This window comes from Rhinolophus sinicus, chromosome 17, assembly GCF_057876585.1.
Source record: "Rhinolophus sinicus isolate RSI-liver-muscle chromosome 17, RSI-T2T, whole genome shotgun sequence".
Taxonomy (NCBI): Eukaryota; Metazoa; Chordata; class Mammalia; order Chiroptera; family Rhinolophidae; genus Rhinolophus; species Rhinolophus sinicus.
This window is the reverse complement of record NC_142517.1, coordinates 159,929,857-159,949,586: the sequence shown is the minus strand read 5'-3', so window position 1 is coordinate 159,949,586 and position 19,730 is coordinate 159,929,857. Positions and strand designations below refer to the sequence as shown.

At 44.7% G+C, this 19,730-nt stretch overlaps 1 protein-coding gene and 1 long non-coding RNA gene across 5 annotated transcripts; one reads left to right on the top strand and one right to left on the bottom strand.

Annotated features, from left to right (window-relative positions):
- Window positions 1–3,612: 3,612 nt before the first annotated feature.
- On the bottom strand, window positions 3,613–13,477 carry SP5 (Sp5 transcription factor). 4 transcript variants are annotated; one of them, XM_074337840.2, is made up of 2 exons: window positions 13,299–13,477; window positions 3,613–10,304 (listed from the first exon to the last, which is right to left on the bottom strand). In XM_074337840.2, exon 2 carries the CDS (start codon window positions 10,125–10,127, stop codon window positions 9,162–9,164), a length of 966 nt encoding a protein of 321 aa, XP_074193941.1. In that variant the 5' UTR covers window positions 10,128–10,304; window positions 13,299–13,477; the 3' UTR covers window positions 3,613–9,161. The 4 variants fall into 4 exon arrangements, with proteins under 4 accessions (XP_074193941.1, XP_088650119.1, XP_074193933.1 ...); XM_088793993.1 differs by lacking the exon at window positions 13,299–13,477 and adding an exon at window positions 10,463–11,654; XM_074337832.2 differs by lacking the exon at window positions 13,299–13,477 and adding an exon at window positions 10,499–11,654.
- Window positions 13,478–14,591: 1,114 nt separating this feature from the next.
- LOC148754871 (uncharacterized) lies at window positions 14,592–19,161 on the top strand. Its single transcript, XR_016019661.1, has 3 exons — window positions 14,592–14,710; window positions 16,731–16,775; window positions 18,505–19,161. It is a non-coding gene; the product is annotated as an uncharacterized LOC148754871 (long non-coding RNA).
- The last annotated feature ends 569 nt before the right edge of the window (window positions 19,162–19,730 follow it).

Genomic DNA, 19,730 nt, shown 5'->3' with positions numbered 1-19,730 from the left:
CTAGGAGGAGGTGGAAAGGTGGCACCATGTAACATCTTTTAAAGGGATGTAATTCACGGCTGCCACAGGAAGACTCAGCAGGAGCACTGCTAATAACTGCCTCTAGAAGCATTGTGTGATTTATCAGTTAGGATATTGGCTAAGTTACTGTAACAGACACCAAATCACAATGGCTTAAACTAGATGGTTTATTTCTCTCTTATATAAAAGACCAGCTGGTAGGCAACCCAGGAAGTTGGTTTAGGAACATACCCAGTGAGTTTTCATTTAAATAAGCATCCTAGGTATTTTCATGCATATAAAAAGTGGAGAGCCAATCTTTTGGCATCTTGGAACCATAGTTTCTCTTCATGCTACACTCTGAATCTTCTCCCACTCTTCCTGACCCTCCACCATCTTCCCTTTTCTAGACTGCTGGTGTCTATTGAGTGTGTTTACTCTTTAATGCATCATGGATCACGATGGCTTCATTGATCAAGCATGCCCTCAGTTTTCTCTTCTGTTAAATGAGAGGGTCAGACTGAATGGTTTTTAAGATCTCTTCCAACTCCAACATATTAAATTCTATTTCTAAAAATTCTAGTTGGGGAGGTTTATCTGATCATAGAGAGTTCCCTTGATCTTTCAAGGGGAGATCTTGAAAGATCTCCTTCCCTGGGGAACTTCTTGGGACTGTGCTATAGTCAGTATCAATCTAGCTTCATGTTATTGACTAAGGGTTCTCCTAACACACCCCAAATCAATGATTGATTGGACTTGGAGGCAGAAGGGCCATACACTGGAAAAAGTTATGGAGCTATTCTCATTTCTGTTACAAGCTTCCCTGGTGCTGGTAATTCCCAGAAGCTTTCTATAACTTCAATGATCAGAAATAAACTCTTTTTCAAAGAAATTTTACAAAATTGTGTTCTGGTTTGAGAAACAGCCCTGAGATGTACCTTGAGCAAGAAAGATTTGGTGAAGAAGGTGGGCTGATGAAGACCATGGTAAACCAGAGGAAGTGAAGATTCTGGGTTTAGATAAATATGTACAACCGCCTAAGTTTTGGCCTCTATAGAGAAGCCTTAGGACTCTGCTCTTCCCTGTTAGTTTTTAAAAGCTATTTTAGCAAAACAGAGACTTGAAGCAACTGTGCTTGCAATTTGGAAGTGTCATCATTGCATTTTTGCATGGTGTATACATGTATTTTTCACTCGCAGTGGTGTTTATACACGCCCTAAGATAATTAGTTATTAATCGTCCAACGACACTAAAAAATCGGACTGCTTAGTTAGCTGAGTATTCTTTTTAAGAAAACAGATGTGGTGAAAGTCATTTTTCCGTTTTATGGGAAAAATTCCACTAACATAAAATATGACTTAGGATTCAAAAATGTGTAGTCTGGGTGTATTAAGTACTATAAAAGGACAATTGTCTTCATAATTATATAACATGCACATAAAAATCACTTGTTAAGACTATTGCTGTCTACCCATTGGGAGTTGGAATATTCTCAATTGAGTGTCTCAGTTGGATGAAGGATTTCAGCCAAGCGGCCTCTCCATTCTGCATTTTCTCAGAGTAACTTGTGAGAAATGTTTTAGGTTAGAATTTGCTTATTTTCCATAGGTTTATCTTACGCATGATTAAATACGCAATTTCCTAAACCAGTGGTTCTCAGACTTTAGTGTGTATCACAATCACCTGGAAGACTTATTAAAACAGATTGCTGAGCCCCCTTCCCAGAGTTTCTGATTTAGTAACTTGGAATTGGACCCAGGAATTTGCATTTCTAACAAGTTTCCAAGTGAGGCTAATGTTGCTGGTGTGGGGACCACACTGTCTTGAACTCTCAGCTCTGGGGAAAAATCTAATGGAGTTCTGAACGCTGCAGGGATGGATTGTGGGTTGCTGTTTTTGAAAGTAGAAGACCCATTTTTATGACGTAAAATAGTTTCTCTTCCCTTTGTGCTTTAATAGGAATTTCATTGGTTGCTTTTTAGTTAGGCTTTGCATGACATTCATTCGTGTGTATGTCTTATCTCCTTTATGACTGCCAGCTCTTTGAAGGATTGTATTCATAGTTGTACCTTATATCTTGTACACATCAAATAATTATTTGGTCGATTGCATTTAGTTATGTATACATGTTTTGAATTTTATGTTGTACCTAGTTTTCTATATCTAAGAACAAGTACTAAATTAAGTATGCAGCTCACATATTCTTGACTGTACATATCAACTTGACTGAGGATATGGGGAAAGAATGGTTCCCTTAAATTTAACTAGGCCAAAGTTTGTAAATCTAAGTAATTCTGCCTATTTAATTATTGAAAAGTTATCTATACTTTTCCATCCTGGTCATTTTATTATGAAATTTCCATACATAGCAATAGGATGTGCGTAATAGTACAGCACTTACAAAGATTGACACACCCAGAAGTGCTATCTTCAAAAGCCAATATTAAGATCATGTGACTAAATTCTGATAGTATTTGCAGAGAGGCTGATTTATTCCAAATTACCTTTGCTCCTCTTTAATACTTAAACTATTTAAGAACAAACTATATTTTCAAAAACTGGATTTCTGAAATCAGATGCCAAAATGCCAGGAATATTCATATTACTGTTGCATTGTTAGTAGCCATAATAAAATGTAGTTGAATTTTTTGATTTATAGACTTAGATTTGAAGCATTTCAACTTTGGAAGAGACCATAAAGACCATCCAAGTCCAAATATCCTCAGTCAAGGCCCATATCTCTCCTACACCCTACTTGTACTCACCACTGATTTAAAAAACAACAAACCAACCTGGTTTAAGGGAGGCACCTTCCACTCCAGGAGTCCATTCCAACTTCAGAAGGTGCTCAAATCTTTCCCTTCAGCTTTTTTAACCAATGGCTCTATTTCAACCCCTTTAGGAATAGCCTATCTACACAGGATATTCCAAATGTCTGTTATTCCCCATGGTCATGTTATTTCCCACGATCTGTTTCCCTTTTCCCTGCCTCTAAATCTCCCAGCTATAGAGGCAAGGAGACAACTATAGCCCCCCAGCTTCCACCTACTAGCTGCTCAGGACACACAGGCTTGCTATTGATAAGCTTGAATCATGACTGATGGAAGCTGTGCTTTCACCTTAGGAAAGAACTTACTGTGTTTCCCCCAAAATAAGACCAAGCCAGACAATCAGCTCTAATGCGTCTTTTGGAGCAAAAATTAAGACCGGGTCTCATATAATTAATATAATACAATATAACATAATATAGCATAAATATAATACTGCATCTTATGCTAAGTTTTGCTCCAAAAGACGCATTAGAGCTGATTGTTTGGCTAGGTTTTATTTTTGGGGAAACACGGTAGCAACTTCCTACTCCAAACCCAGGCTCAGTACAAAATTTGTTACAATGACTTCTTGGCAGTTGTCTGCAGTGCCATGGAGAGATAACATGGACCTCATCAAGGATCAAACAGAGGAGAAGAAAGGCTTTGAGAGAAAAATAAATCTTCATCCACTATAATAACCTCAAGGAGGAATATAAATAGCTAAATGCTCATAGCTCTTAGTTCACTTCCCCTTCATGAAAACTTCAGTTCAATAAAGGACTGTGCTTACAGACTTAGGTAATCTACTTTGTTTTGTATGCTTTTTATTAACTAAAATCCATCCAACCTGGGATTATCTCAAACTGTAATCCTCTATCATATTTTGCATAATAGGGAGCAAAATCAAATAATGGGCATAAACACACCAAGAAAAGACATAAGAAAATATCCATCATAGAGATGAACATGGGTATGCAAAGGACATGTGACATCCACAAGAGACAGTGGAACAAGAAAACAGTATGTAGAATATAAGAATAAAACTCACAAAGACAGAAAAGAAACAAGCTTTCATGCTACCTTACATAGAGTTTTAGGAAATTGCCACCAAATACTTTTCAAATTAGGACACATTTTCCCAACCATAAGCATAAATGAAGATTTAGCTTTGATACTTGCCTTGTGAATTGGATGAAACTAAGCTGAGGGCCAGATGTTTTCCATCTATGTTTTAGATTATGCTAAACACAAAATCATTAGAAAGCATCCATATGACTGAACAATTTAACTTTATATTTAAAAATCAGGTGACATCTTGAAACTGCCTTAGAAAATTTTAGTATATTTTTGATGTCATAAGTTTGACAGGTAATGAAAAACAATTAGATGAATAGTTTTGCTGTAAAACAAACTTTCATTTTATAATAGGCGGATTGAATCTCCACAATGCTGAAAAAACTTTTTGAAAAATGAAAGCTGCACATTTTCCATATATCAAATTAGAAACTGGATTATCTCTCCTAAATTGAATTTTGATATTAGGTAGACAACCAAAATATATAAGTTAATATAGTTTATTATGTATTGGGAAGAAACTACTGCAGTTCACATGCATGGACTGAATTATGAATTGTGTCAAATACCCCACTGGGGATTATACTTCATCATAATTACTAGAGACATGGAAGGAAACCTATATAAATATTTGAAAGGGAAGTCATCAAAATGTCAGCATGAAAATGTAGAGTATATCAATCATCACATTCAAATCTTCAATTGGTAGTGAGCTGTAATAGTAAAAAAAATTGTGAAACTATCAAAAAAAGTTGTGATGGTCCATAGCTGTTTCATTACGTTTTTGTTGAATGATATCACATATTTGCTATAGTACGGAACATTATGTCAGTTATTTTACAATCTCCATAAATTAATTTGAAACACTGCAGATTCTTTAAATACAATCAAGGGAGGAGCAACTGACACAATATTTATGCAAAAATGTGTTGAGTTTGAACAGTACCAGAGAAAAATGTACTGTTCACATATATTGAATACTACTTTAATCAGTTTACCATTCTAGTGACCCAATAATGAAACATGTCCTTTTGGTAATTAAATATGTATCTCATTACCAACATACATCTATCTAGATTTTTTCTCCTAATTTATGAAACTATGTTGGCACATATACTCATTTCAAAGCTGCCCTCGGTCTCATACATTTTTGAAGTCCCCCCCCCCATCATGTAAACCAGAGGAAGGTAATGATATGTAATAGAACATTAATATGACTTGTTTTGATTGGTGTTCAATTTGGGATGTTAGTAAACCATAATTACATTTACTATAAAACGAAGCTTGAGTGTTGAATCTGATTCCACAACAGACCATTTCCCAGTGAGATATTGTCATTTTACCTCAATTGGTCAGTATTTAATGATGAGCTAATGCAAGCAAAAAAAAGTGGTTTGCAACTTTAGAGCCGTAAACAATTGACTAGGTGTTTACAAGAATTGGAAGTCATAGCCACCTCTATGGTAACATTCTGTGAAACTCACAGCAGAATCAAAATGAGAAACACTGAAGGTGCTGATTACTTAAAAACCCACAATATTAGAATAGTGGTGCAAATTGTAGCAAAAAACTGCCTTTTCTACAAATAGTGTTTCAAATACATTTCTGCAAAAAGCATGCTCTTCAAGATTTTTTTAATTGGTATGTATTGTTTGATTGACTCACCGCAAAAAAATTTGTAGCAATATACACAATATAGTTATAAGATTTAAACTCTGACCGAAACTAGAAAAGACTAACACAGTGGTGACTCATACAGTGATATTTTCTTTAACAGTGTACTTTCATTCATTACCGAACCTAATGCAAATTAGTGGTCCCTGAAAGGTAAATTTGCACAATTTTCCCTTGAGAAAAGCAGAACACTATGGAGTGTTGATAAATTCAGAAACATACAATTCCAAATTACCTAAATTACTGATAACTCAATTTCTCCATGTTTCTAAGTTCTTGGTTAAAATGGTTCATTTATCAATAGTTAAATTTGAAATAATCATATCACTAATTTTAGAATTTTCTAAAATGACACTACACTGTATTCGCATGTTAAAACAATTGCTTTAATAAATATAAAATGTCTATTGACATGAGACCATCGGTAACATTTTCTTCAATTAGTTTTTAAAACTTAATTGAATTGGGTGCTGGGGTCTTTAAATAAAGCATTGAATACAGTTGGTGGATTAAACTGTCTTTTTTGATGTCAGCAAAACTTCAAATAAAAAGTAAATTTTAGTATACATTTAATAGTAATTTGCTTCTGAACTTCTTTTAATTTGAATTTCATTAATTTGTCTGCTAAATTTCCTTAAATCCATCATTTATGCATATTATTTCTTGCATATTGATTTATTGAAAAATAATTTTGAAAGTCCTAAATGATACTCTGGTTGCAGTTTTATGAGACAAAGCATGCAGCAGCAGTTCAAATTTTAACAGCTTATAAAATCTAATACATGTCTGCATTGTCAAACTTGTATTTCTGAACATTTATTAGTTTATTTTTCAGTATAAACATGAAATACTTTCCTACACTTGGTTCATTGTGGCTTCTTGGCTTCCACCTGGATAATGGGATAAACTTTTTTTCTAAAGTAATGGGAACACAGTTTTGCAGTGGTACAATAAGGAATAGTCTCTCAGCTATCCAAAGTTAGTCTAGGGACTGTTCTTTTACCCCATTTTTTACATTTTCAGGTTCAATTAAGTGAAAACACAAGAAAGTTATTTTGTCATCGAATGACTATGGTATGTTTTGCTTTTAAAAATTATATATATTGCATTTTTAGATAAATTCCATATATTTTATCTAGTTTTTCTCTTAACCACAAAGTTATAAGGAAATTATCTTCAACACTTCATCTGTTTAAATACTAAATTTAATACATTTTATGTATGTTTTCTTTTAACTGCAAAGTTAAAATTATAAGGAAACTATCTTCAACACTTCATCTGTTTGGATACTAAATGTTCATAGCTGTCAATAATAGCTAGTAGACTCATTTCAAAATTACTATTTTTCTTTCTCTACCAAGGGCATTCTATTTCCTATGAATTTCCCATGAAAGAACCATTTCAACTTTTCTGAGTCGAATGTCCTTGGTCTTCTCACTCTAACAAGGATTCCTCTTTCCCTGTCACCTGCCAAAACACCTCTTCTGCCTCTGAAGTTGATCCTAGGGCATGGATTCAGATGTGAGAGTTTCTGTAGCTCTTCATAGAAATCATTCTCAATAATCTTGATTTACATTAAGATTACACATTTAGATGTATATTAATGTTACTGTCTAGCAACTTTCTTATTCTTATAACTTGCAAAACTGCTACACACTTGAAAATTTAGCTAACCCAAACTTCTCTTCCCAGGTAAAGAACCCTGAAAACCCACATTCAAATTTGTCATTAAACAGTTTCAAAATCTCTAATGAGAGTAAATGGTTCTAAGACTTATTTCCACAATGATTCTAATATTCATTTACTACCTTGTCCCAAGTTAATGGAGTACAAATGCTATTTCTTAGGAGTCTAAAGGTAATTTTAATCTCAATTATGTTGATGTTTTTGTGTTTTACTTAATACAGTACATGTCAAGCACAACACTCACAGATTTTAAGAATTTACCCTTTACTTTGACTTTAAACAAAAGGCAAGGTGATAGCAGTTTGTAAACTGTGAAAACTTATCAATTTATATACACTGTATTACTATGAAAAGATTATTCAGTTTCACTGAAATTTGGCATTAATGGTGCTAGCTTAACGTATTAACAAAATTTAGAAAGTTTTCTGTTCTTTGCTAATTCTAAGTCAGAAGATTAAGGTTTCAATTTCAGGTTTAAAAACTCAAATGTTAGAAAACATCAAGAAGCCAGCTAAGTTGAGACACTTAAAAAAAAAAAAAAAACTTGTAAACTTTAAAACTTCAAATTTTAGAGTCAGGCAAGAAACCTAGATATGAGTATTTCTGGCCCCTCCCTGAGAAAATCTTAGTCTATTTCAATGATTAAAAAAGTAAAATCCCAACATACAAAATGGAACTCAACTTCCAGGCCTAGTCAGAAATCTCTAAGTGGCTATTATTAAAGAAGACTGTTATGATTTCCAAAACAAAATGCTTAAGAAGAAAACAAGACAAAGTTGTATATTATGACGAGTCTGAAATACAAGAGTGATGCTTCTTTCCTGGGCAGAGAACAACCTGAACCAGGGCCCCCCAGTTTTTCTGGTAACTCCAAAATCTCATCTGTGAACAAATCCTAGAGTTGTTAAGACGTTTCCAGACACACCAAAATAGCCGGCTGTCAGGAGAGACAGCAAGCTCGATTGTGACCTCTGTCCTGAGAGTACCAACAAATGGAAAGCCACATGGAATTCACCAGATAAAAAGAGCATGTATTGTATGTGCAGCAAGTATCAAACTTTTAAGAGAAGCCCAACAGTCTCTGGTCAATCCTAAGGCTGCATAAGAAACTTAGGGTGTGACCGGAAAATCTTGCGCTATCCTCTTTATCATAAAACTGACCCTGCCCTACCTACTTCTTCCATCCATGCAACCAACACAGTTATCCAGAACCTTCCAAACCAAAGAAGCCTCCGACCCAGGCAGCCTCAGAAACCTCCAAATTCCCAGTGAAACCTGACCGCTTTGTAAAGCCTCCCGCAAGAAGAAAAGATCAAATGAGACCGGCTCAGCGGGGTCTTCCCGAGGTGACCCCGGAGTTAACGTATTTATTTTCTCGCTGCAACTGCTGATTGTTTTACAGAGACATGTCATGCTGTAGCTCTGCAAGGAGCTGAGGACAAAAGGAACATTTTTATTAATATTATAATTATTTTTTAACAAAGCTATTAAATAACCTGTACAAAGCCCGGCCCTGTCCTAGCAAAACACCCAGCACTATTTCAACTCTCCCAAGGTCCTTCCGCTTTAATCCAGCAGCGTTTCCTATATACAAGATCAGCTCAGGGTGGTCCCCCAAAACTGTAGGTCTCCCAGATGGCCAGAATGGTTCAGAGCTTGAAACCGCGCTTGTGTTACGCAGAGCTCCCAACCCTATTTCCCTTGCTCCTTCTGGGCACAGAGTCCCTGTCCCGCGGGTGATGCCAGGGAAGCTGGGGACCTGGCATCACTTTGGGGCGGGGGCGGGCAGCAGATAGGGGCAAACGCCAGTGTTGGGTTTCCCCCCAAGCCAGCTGCTCATAGGCCTCTGGAATCTCCCCGAAGAGGTGCTGGGAAGAGAGTCTGAGGCTGCAGAAACCTCATCTCCCCTGGGTGGGCTCACAGGTCCCGCGCGTCCTCCCGCTTGACCCCGGCCTCAGCAACTTTGAGCTTCTTATTCTGGTGCGTCTTGACATGCTTGGCGAGGTGGTCGCTGCGCATAAAGCGCTTGCCGCACTCTGGGCAGGAGAAGCGCTTCTCGCCGGTGTGAGTCCGCAGGTGCCGCTGCAGCTCATCCGAGCGCGTGAAGCTCTTACCGCAGAAGAGCCAGTTGCACACGAAGGGCCGCTCGCCCGTGTGCCAGCGCAGGTGCGCCTTCAGGTGCGACGTCTTGCCGTACACCTTGCCGCAGCCCGGCACGTGGCACACGTGCTGCTTTTTCTTGCCCGGCTCTGCCTCAGGGGCGCCGCCCGCCGCCTGGCAGTTGGGGCAGCGGCAGCGGCGGCACCTCCTGGCCGTGGCCGCCAGGGGGGCCTTGGTCTGCAGCAGCGCCGCGATCTGGCTCTGGTACTGCGCAAAGTCCGACGGGCCTAACACCAGGCCCCGCTGTAGGGCAGCGGCGGCGGCGGCAGCAGCGGCAGCTGAGGCAGGGAAGCGGGGAGCGTGAGCACCCCCGGCACAAGCGCCGGATAGGCTGCCCCCCGGAACCCCGGAGGTCCCCGGACCGGTGCTCGCCTGCGGGATACTCCACCATGGGAGGTCGTCTGGGGCCGGATTGGGGGACAGCTGGCGGCACGTGGGCGGCGGCGGAGGTGGCGGCGGGGGCAGCAAATTGGAGTAACCCGGCGGCAGCGCGGCCTGAGCCGCGTAGGGCACATAGGCAGGCGCGCAGCTGGCCGGCAGCGCTGCCATGCTCGAGGGCAGCATCTTGACCGGTGAGAATTCGTAAGGGTACGAGGGGTCTGCAGGGGGGGTGAGCGGCAGCTCGTGCGCCGCCCCAAAGGACGGCTGCAGGTGCGTTTTCTGCGGCGTCAGCCCCAGGCTGGGGTGTGGGGGCGGCAACGCGCCTGGTGAGTGCGCCGGCATGTCTGCGGTCCACGGGTGAAAGAGCCTGGAGGGCGAGCCCAGCGCGGGGTCGTAGGGCACCTGCAGGAAGTCCGGGGGCGCCGTCGTGCCCGGCTGGCCGATACGGCTACAGGTGGCGGCAAGCAGCGCCAGAGGCGAGTGCTTGCCCAGGTCCGGGGAGGCGCTGGGGGTGCGGTCCTGCATGGGCGGCGGCGGGGTAGGGCGGAGAAGAGGCAAAAGGTTAGCGCTCCTAGCGCGGTCTCCCCACCGGCCTTCTACCCCCACGCCCGCTATTATACCGCCGCCCCTCCCCCGTCCCGGCTGCCCCTCCCCGCCACCGCAGCCCACGCACGCACCCACCAGTCCCGGGAAACTTTTGGTGCCTGCGCTACCTGCACGCGGAGCGCACGAGCGCTTCCTGTTTAACTACGGTATTTGGTTGAAAGAGACGCCACCCAGCCTTAGAGGAAGCCGGCACAGAGTGGGAGGGGAGAGGGATGCGACCGTTGACTCCAGGCTCTGCCGTCTGAGAGGGCCTGGAAACACCCACAGCCCGGCTGCCTATCCGCCCTCTCTCTCATCTTTTAAGCTCTGTTTCCATGCTGCACTCGCGCTACTCCCCCGCCCGCCCAAGGCTGAAATCAGCAGGAGGGCCCAGCAGAGTAAGCTCTAGCCGTGTTCTAAGCCAGACGGGCACCTCTGAAACAGCCCCAGTAACGCGCGTCCCTCCCCCAAAGGCCGCATTCTTGACACCAAGATTAGGGGTGAAGTTGGCGTGGGTACCCCTAGGTCTGACTCCTGAGGCATCCACCAAGCGGGGCTGCCCTTGGGTGCACAGAGTACCGGGAAAGATCGAGACACGATCCTTCCCACCTTTCCCTCGTCCCTTCCAAGCCCACCCCTGACCTGGAGGAAGGCCTGCAGCGAGTCGTTCCGGAGGACCGCTACGGCGGCCATGGCTACAGATTGAGGGTCGTTGGCTGCCGAGCAGGGCGCAGCCGAGGCATGGAGACCCGAAGGTGAGGACGAACAGGCGCTCAGAGTCCCTCGCCGGCGCCCGCTCTGCGTGTTTGGGCCCTCCCCGCCCGCGCCCCTTGCGGTCCCCGGCTCGCTTGCCCTGCTCGCGGTCTGAGCGCTTCAGGATCACCTCCAAGAATTTGATAAGGACTTTGCTGGGCCGCCAGCCAGTCAGAGGGAAGATTTATGGCTTTGAAGTTTGCCGCTACCCAATCATCAAAGAATAGCGGCTCTTTCAGAAGCGAAAGCAAATCCTTTGAATCCACAAAGCTCCTATGGTGTGTTTGTTGGTCTGGATAAAAGAACTGATTATTAGGGGGGATGGGAAGGGAGGAGATAAAGGCGGGACAATTAATGAAGTAATCACTATGTGGGAAATGTATATACACAAATAATTGGATTTTCCTGATCAAAGGGGGCCTTGCCGCCTGGAGACCCGCGTTAGGGTTGCTTGAGACACTATAGTCCCCTTCCCCCAACTCCCTTGCAATTAAAGATTTGCACCGAGGCAGCGCCCAAAGTGACAAAGTGCCTTTGTTATCTCCAGAGAAATCTGCCTTCGGCTTCTAAGCGCGGGACTTTGAGACGGGGATGAGGGTAATTCTCCTCTCCCCCGTACTTACACACACCGCGCCGGGACAGCACACGCACTGGCTCGCGCACACCGCTGACCGGAGGGAATTCCCGGGGCGGGGCGTGGGACGCAGCTCGCCCCGCCCGCCGCGTGCCCCCCTGCTTGTGGTGGTGGAGCCACCGGCTGGACTGTGACCTGGGGCGGGGCCGGGCGGCCGCCCAGGACGGCGGCGGGCGGTGCCCATCCTTCAGGGCCACCCGCCTGACAAGCGACTGGAGCTCTCTTGTGACATCCTTGCTGGCGACCTGGAAGTTTTCTCTGGCCATAACTTTTGCAAATAGTGAGCCTGGGAAAAACAACCTTGCGGCGTTTACCCGCCAAGCTAAGCGTTGCAGGACAGACAACCAGAGCAATCCAGAATATACACCCAAGGGAAGAAATGGTATCTCTCTCTTCTCTCTGCAAACCCACAGACAGCCCTGGACGCTGTGGAGGGCCGGGCAGGCAGCTGACCGCTGTTAGGCCCCACCGAAAGTACCCTGCGATGCCAGCAATTTCTCCCCAGGAGCCCCGCCAGGCGAGTGCGCGTTCTTGCAAGCCGCACAGACCTACCTGGGAACTTCTCGAAAAACAGTAAGGGGCGGCGGACGAAGCCTTTTGTTATTGTGGAACAAACTACAATAGTACGTACCAGGACAAACAGTCCTCTAATCGGAAAGAAAAGTCAATAAAAAGTGTTGTGCCCATCACTTTTGGAAAGAAAAGTTCTTCAGGCGCGGTGCGTGCTTTCTCCGCGTTAGGGAAAAGCTCACCGGGGTGGTTTCCTCCCCTAAACCTTCGGTCTCCTGCCATGCCGGGTCAAGGAGGGAAGTCAACCACCTGCCTCCCTCCGGCCCAGGGCGCAAGGCGAGTCCAGTGCGGGGAGCTGGGCGGACACCGGGATCACCTCCCCTGGGGGCGTGGGGAGGGGAAGGTGGAAGAGGCAGACGGGGAGCCGCCGGGTACCCACTGCACAGGAGGGGGTTGAGGGCCAGGAACAGCTGCTGAGGCTTCCCGCCCGCAGCCGAGGCTCTCGGGCCACCTGGGCTTGCGCCACCCGGCTCTAGGTCCGGCCTCCCCGCAGACCTGGTCTCCTCTCTCGGAGGACGTCGGCAGTACAAGGATCCTCGGAGCCGTCTCGCGCTCCGCCTTCCTGCGCGTTGTTCTCCCGGGGACAGCACCGCGGCCGGGACTGACGCGAAAAGGGACTGCGTGACCTAACTCCAGTGGGCTTCTCTTTCAGAGTCTGGGCTGTGCCCTCTGCATTCCCTAAGTGGTCGGGGCACTTTGCCATCAGGCCCACATTTCCCCATGCCCAGGGCCCGTCAGTGAAATGGAAACATCTTGCTTGAGAATGGGCCGCATGGGCCCAAATACTATGAGCACTTCGCACGCCCCGTCATCGCACGCCCCCTTCTCCCCAACAAGGTGTCACCTGGGAACGCCAAGCAGTGACCGCACTCAGCGAGGCGATCTGGCTCCTGAAGATGAGATCTGGGTGCTCTGGGAGCGGGGGAAGGGGAGGGTACTTAGTGTTTTGCTCTGAGGCCGGGCAGACCTACCCTTCTCTACGCCCCGTCCAGGGGTCGCCTCCTCGCGAAGCCTGGGACCTGAAGGAGCCCTTTTCCGGATGCAAGTCAGAAGCCAGGGAGTCCCGTGGTGCACACCCGCGCCGGCACCTGTCCTCACTTTCCAAGCAGGTCTGGTCCCTTAGCGTGTTTCCTCTTGCACTCCTTTGAGTTCTTCGACAGCCCCCCTCCCCTACACCCCCGCCCCCAGTCCCCGGGAGGTTGGGCCAAGCGGGCTGGAAGGCATTCTCATTTGCCCATTCTGTTCTCTATTTTAACAAAAAGGCAAGAATGGCCAATTCACATTTCCATGGTGTTATAGGAGAGAACTTTTCCTCCAAAATGCCCGCCCCCCATTGGTCAATTAAACCACCACCAGTTGCCAGCAGGGCGAAAGAGAGTGGTGGCTTAGTGGTTAAGAGCTTGGACTCTGAAAACCTGAACCCAGATTTGCATTTTCTAGTTGCTCAACCTCTCTGTGCCTCAGTTTCCCAATGTGTAAAATGGGGGTTATAGTAGTGCTCACTTGTAGAGTGCTTGTAGGCTTAAAAGACGACATAATATATGCAAAATCTTTAGGACAGTGCAGGATAGCCACCGTAGGCTTTTTCTCTTGAGTGTTGGAAGTCCTTGCTCTTGGCCTCAAAAGCATCCATTTGTGAAAACCCGCCAGGATTGCAGCCCTCTCAGTCACGGGCTGAAGTTTGGAGAGACTTACAAACTGCTGTTTCGCCTCCCTCCCTTTGCATTCGGTGCTTCTGAAAAACTTACTCTTAATGAAGCAATGTTCGCAGCATCCATTAAAAACGCAACGCCGAAGATCAAAGTACAATATTTATTTTAGAAATTTGTTGCAATCACCAAGAGATACAGGTATCAAGGCCAAATGTCAATTCCGTTACACAAAGCCCCGTGCCGGGTAAGAGCGTGTGGCTGCTCTGCCATAATGTAAAGAGACATCAAAGACCAAGCGCACTGCAAAAGTGCACAGCCAGGAGGAAGGGAGGGAGACCGCGGGGGGGCTGCAGGGGAGCGCGGGGTGGGGTTGGGGGGGTCAGTTCAAAGAGGTATCCTCTAGGGCTCGAGTTCACAGGAGGGAAAATTTAATGGGCTTTCTTTTGTTAGTGGGTGTGTTTGTGCACAGAGGACCCAGGAACTCCACTGTGGTCCTCCAGCCCGAGGGCTGAGGCACGGCGGGTGGTGGGGAAGTTGGGGTGAGGGAGGGGGGGCGTCGAATCGGGAGCAAACTTTAACCGTGGTGGGGCGGGGAGGTTGAATACCAGCCTCCTAGAAGCCGCTGACACAGCGCAACAGCTCTCCGATGTGGGACGTTTGTATTGCCGTTTCTTCGAGGGCGGGTGGCCAGCGAGGACCGATGTCATCCTGCCACCAGTGAGAAGTGGAGGGTAGGTGAACCCGCAGAGGCACTCGTACAATGGGCGCACCTGCTCTGCATGCTCCGGGATCCATTGGGTGTGGGAGGGGGAGGTGTTTGCTGAGAACTCTGGGCTTGCTTCTCGCTGGAGCCTGGTACCTCGCCTCAGGCATTTTCTTGCAGCAATGGGACTCACGCCTCTGGAATCAATCCAACCAGTGACCCATTTCCAGTTGATTTTTAAAAAATATATACCCTACATATTATTTAGGTCATTTCAACAAATTCTTAATTCATTGGCTCTTTACAGCAGAGTGTTACTTAACCTCCCAGATCTCGCCCCTTCTCTGCCAAAGTATCATCCTTCCAGTTGCCAGCATCTGCCTAATTAATACAAGTACCGGTTGTTGCTTCATTAAGGTGCTGGTAGTGCAGGAGGCAGAATTTCCCTTGTGCTAACGGGGCACTGAATGGCAGGAGGATGCCTGCGCATCTCTTCATCACTACAGACAAGTATTCTTAGAGCAGTCACTCGGCAGCTTTTTGAAGTTGTACTAGAGCAGAAAGCTCCTATTGTTTTCAGCTCCCACCATGGAAGGGATCAAACTTTGCCTCTTCAAATTGAAAGATTTTTTTTTAATGATGAGGGTGGGGGCATAGGGTTGCAATCTGATACTCTCTAAATTAACTTGGAGGATTTGGAGCAGTCTCGAAGTTTAAGCTGCAGACCCAATCACAGACGCCCTAACGCTTGCGTCTGAAACGGGCTCATCGTTAATAGGCCAAGTGTGTTCAGTGGCAAGAAATCATAATGCTGGGATCTTTGGAAAACACTGGCTTGGTACTGGAAAAGTTTCCTCAGCTGAAAACATTGAGTTAACTTTAAGCTTAAACTTCGAAATTGGATCAGTATAGAACGGATGAAAGAGTGGAAATCTAGATCTGGGAGGAATCTTTGGCCTCATCCAATTCGATTCTCCCATTTGATGGCAGGAGGAAACAGTTTGCGTGATATGTGTCAGGAACTTGAATAGCTGTTCAATAACTGCTCATTGGTGTTGGGTGGTAGAGTGGAATTCCATGTACCACTGTCACCTGCACAGTGACTGTTGGTGCTACGGAGCACAGAAATGCAGCAGGGACTCAGGGGAGCATTGGTGAGGGCTGGAGGAGTTAAGGGAAGTTTATCAAGGAGCTGGGGTTTGGGGCAGCCTTTAAATACCTATGAGGTTTTAATGGGGTGCACAGAAAGGAAGATGATGGAGGGGGTGGGGAAGGACAGCAAGGAAAGAGAACTCCTCTTTCAGTGAGCAGCTGAATAAATATGGAAGGTGAAGTTCTGTATCTTTGCTGGTGTCGACACGATGGGGCCAGATTAGAGAATGCAGGGAGAAGAGCTTGGCCCCGATGCTGTATGCAGCAGGAATTTATTGTAGGCTCTGAGCAGGGGAATTACATGAATTCAATTCCATTTCTTGAATTTCTTTCCCTAGGAGTGATGGCTTGGAAGGAGAGACATAGATGCAGTCATCTAGGAGTGAGGTGGTGAAGGCGTTGATTGGGAACTGCCCTGGTAGGGAAATGGTGATACATTTTTAAAGGGAAAAAGAACAAAACTTGATGACAGGTTAGAATAAGAGATAAAATGAAGGGAATAATAAAAATCCCTCTTTTGACAAATGGTGCCACCTGTCTCCCATGGGAAGGATATCCCCAAACAAACATGCTCTTTTTGGGTATATAAAAGTACTTTCAATAGCACTGCCATGGATATGAGTAATCTTTAAGGCATTGACAAGGCCCCTTACAAAAGACATATCTTAGGAGAAGATAATGCCCAACTTCCTTTATTCAGTATATCTTTTAGTTTACCTATTTAGTTTATTAATATTCACGTTTCAAAATGACTGTGTGTTTTGATTTGTGACAAGAACTACCTGATGTCAGAAGAAATAAAGGCACAGAGAAGCCTAAGGACTGAAGGTCCTGGCAGGAGCCTACAGCAGCTCAAGGTACCATTCTTTGGCTTTGTCTTCCATCTTTCTTTCTAGGCACAAGAAGCCAAACTTTACCGAGTACAGAGGATGTATGCCCAGGTGAGCACAGGCATGGTGGAGGACCCCCGAGATAAAGAAGACATGCCCTGCCCTTGGAGAGTTTGGATTCCAGTACTGAGGAGGAGAGAGATGATAGTGGAGCCCAAGGCGGGTCACAGAACCGTGGGGAGGAGACTGAGGGCTGATGAAGGAAGTGAGGCCCAAGAAGTGAGGTGGCTTCCTGAGACCACACAACACAGTAAAAGAACTGAGTCTTGCATACATTATTTCTGTAGTGCTGTAGGGAACATGAGTATTGAAAGGAAAGGTTCTCCCTGTCCTATTATCTACGTGTGGTGGCACTGCTTAAAAGAGATGAAAGTGAAAAATCTTTTAAGTTACACAATAATCTTACACATACAGATTTCTGGAAATTTGATCTGGATATACCAATAAGATTAAAATGTACATTAATATATAGGAACATTGCTTTGGATGCAAGCCTAATAAAGACCCTGTATGCATATCAAGAACTGCAAATAAACTCTGGACCCTCCATCCCCAACTTTCCAAGTCTGGCACCCCTGGATGAAAGCGGATGGGGTTGGCTGACTTAGGCTGGAGAAAGGAGTGCTGGTGAGGTCACTGGTTTGCATCAAGGAGTGCAGTAGTTCGCTGGTAGTAGTCTGTTGGGTGGCCATAGCTTGCACCCTGACTGTGTGAACACAGGTATTTACACTCAGAGTGTGCTTATGTGACCCTGTGGCTGGAGGCTGCCGATCACAGCACTGGGAGCTCACCAATTTTCCCACTAACCCTATTTTGTAGATGGGGAAATTGTAGCACAGAGGGGTTAAGTAATTTGCCCAAGATTCTACCTTTTGTTATCGGAATTGAATCCAGGTAATGTTACTCCAGAGGACAACCATTTAACCATCACAGTAGAGCACTTCCCTGAGTGAATATAAATCTCTATGACTGGAAAAACAATTAAATGCGTATGTGGGTCTGCAGTGATATTATTAAATAAGAAGTCTCGAATAATTTATTGGCCACATTACTGGTTGTTACTTGCCTTGTGGTGAAAATGTCAGTCCCATGTGAGGAGTTTCCTGTCTGTTTTACCCAAGGAGAAATATGGGTTTTTGCCTTAAGAGTTATAGTCCTGATCCAAGACCCTTTGTTTCTCTTCTAGAGTATTCTTTTCTCCCCCTTACCCTCACTCCAAGATACCAGGGGGCACACAGAATCAGCTATTTACCTTGAAAGTTTTAAGGCTTCAATTTTTAGGACATAGGTAAATATTAGTCCAATATTTCTGGGGATCCTGCTGAGGACAGATTAACACAACATCAGATCTCTGCATGTCCCCAGTTCCATTTATAAGGTCACCTCTACTTACTCTAGTTCTGGCTAGAGGGGGCTTTTGGTCTTGAGAAACGATGCCCTTTTTATTTGGGTTCTAGGATCATGGTTTACTTTCCAGTTGGAACTGTTCTTTTTACTCTGTCCCTTCCCCTGAAGAATCCCTCAGAGTTAGATGCTCCCTTTCAGGGGACAAGCACTGATCCCCCTCTCCACTTGCTCTATTTCTGCTCTCTAACTTTTGCATGGCTGCTCCCTGAAATCTTTCTCATTAGTTATTTTTCTAAGGTTCTCCTCGGTGGCTGCTACAAGAGGCTCCAGGATCTCTTGCTTGCTGTATTGGTCAAGGTTCAGTTACAGTGAACAATCCATTTTACCTAGTTTATGCAGCGAGGGACTTACTACAAGGTATTCAATGTTACAGATTGACTGGAGACCTGAAGAAGCAAAGCCACACCACAGGCCTAGGTTGACAAGGGAACCACTGTCCCTGCTGGGATCAGAAGACTATGGAATCAGAAAGCTGCCTGCCTACTGGGAAGCCACTGTGGCAGCTGCCCAGCTTCAGATTTATATCACTTTTACTGTGTACCCTGCCTCTTGACAACTATGTATACAATAGTCCCCCCTTATCTGCAGGGGCTTATGTTCCGAGACCCTCAGTGGATGCCTGAAGCTGAGGATAGTACCAAACCCTACATATACCATATTTTTTCTTATACATACATACATACATACCTATGATAAAGGTTAATTTATAAATTAGGCACAGTAAGAGATTAACAACAATAACAAATAATAAAATAGAATAATTATAACAATATACTATAATAAAAGTTATGTGAATGTGGTTTGTCTCTCCTTCCCAAAATATCTTATTGTACTGTACTCATCTTTTTACCTAAAGGCAGCACTTTAGGACTTTTCTTTGGCATATCCAAATTGCCGGCCATCACTACTCTTGTCCTTTGGGGCCATGATTAAGTAAAGTAAAGTAAGGGTTACTTGAACACAAGTGCTGCGATACTGCGATAGTCGATTTGATAATCCAGACAACTACTAACTGACTAACGGGTGGGGAGTGTCTATAGCAAGGATACACTGGACAACAGGGATGATTCACGTCCCCAGTGGGACAGAGTGGGACATCTCGAGATTTCATCATGCTATTCAGAACGGCACAAACTTATGAATTGTATATTTCTAGAATTTTCCATCTAATATTTTTGGACCATGGTGAACTGCAGGTAACTGAAACTGCAGAAGCAAAACCATGGAAAAGGGGGCTGTGACATTAGGACCTCTGTCATAGAAAAAAAACAAATGCACTGCAACTGTGCTTACTTGTAGGGACAGCAGAAGCACAGTTCCTGCCTCGTAGTTGTCTACTTCCACCTTCCAAATTTGGTATTTGCAGATTGGCATAATCTAAATCATATATCTGAAACCCTAGCTGCAAGAGAGTCTGAAAAACATAGTTTTCAGTTTTCTAGCCTGGAAAGATATTGGAATAGCTACTGAATGAGCCAATCCAACTATTATTGCTCCATTTGCTGATTATGAAGTTGCTTCACTTTAACTCCTGGTCTCCATTCCTATACCCTCACTTCTCCTTTAGGGAATTCCTCAAGGAGTGATATGTTCCTTTTT

Coding starts and splice junctions, on each gene's coding strand:
- SP5 (XM_019727494.3), bottom strand. CDS start 11,063: ATGGCCGCCGTAGCGGTCCTCCGGAACGACTCGCTGCAGGCCTTCCTC. Junction 10,305..11,012: donor CGCTGCAGGCCTTCCTCCAG/GTCAGGGGTGGG, acceptor CCGCCCATGCAG/GACCGCACCCCCAGCGCCTC.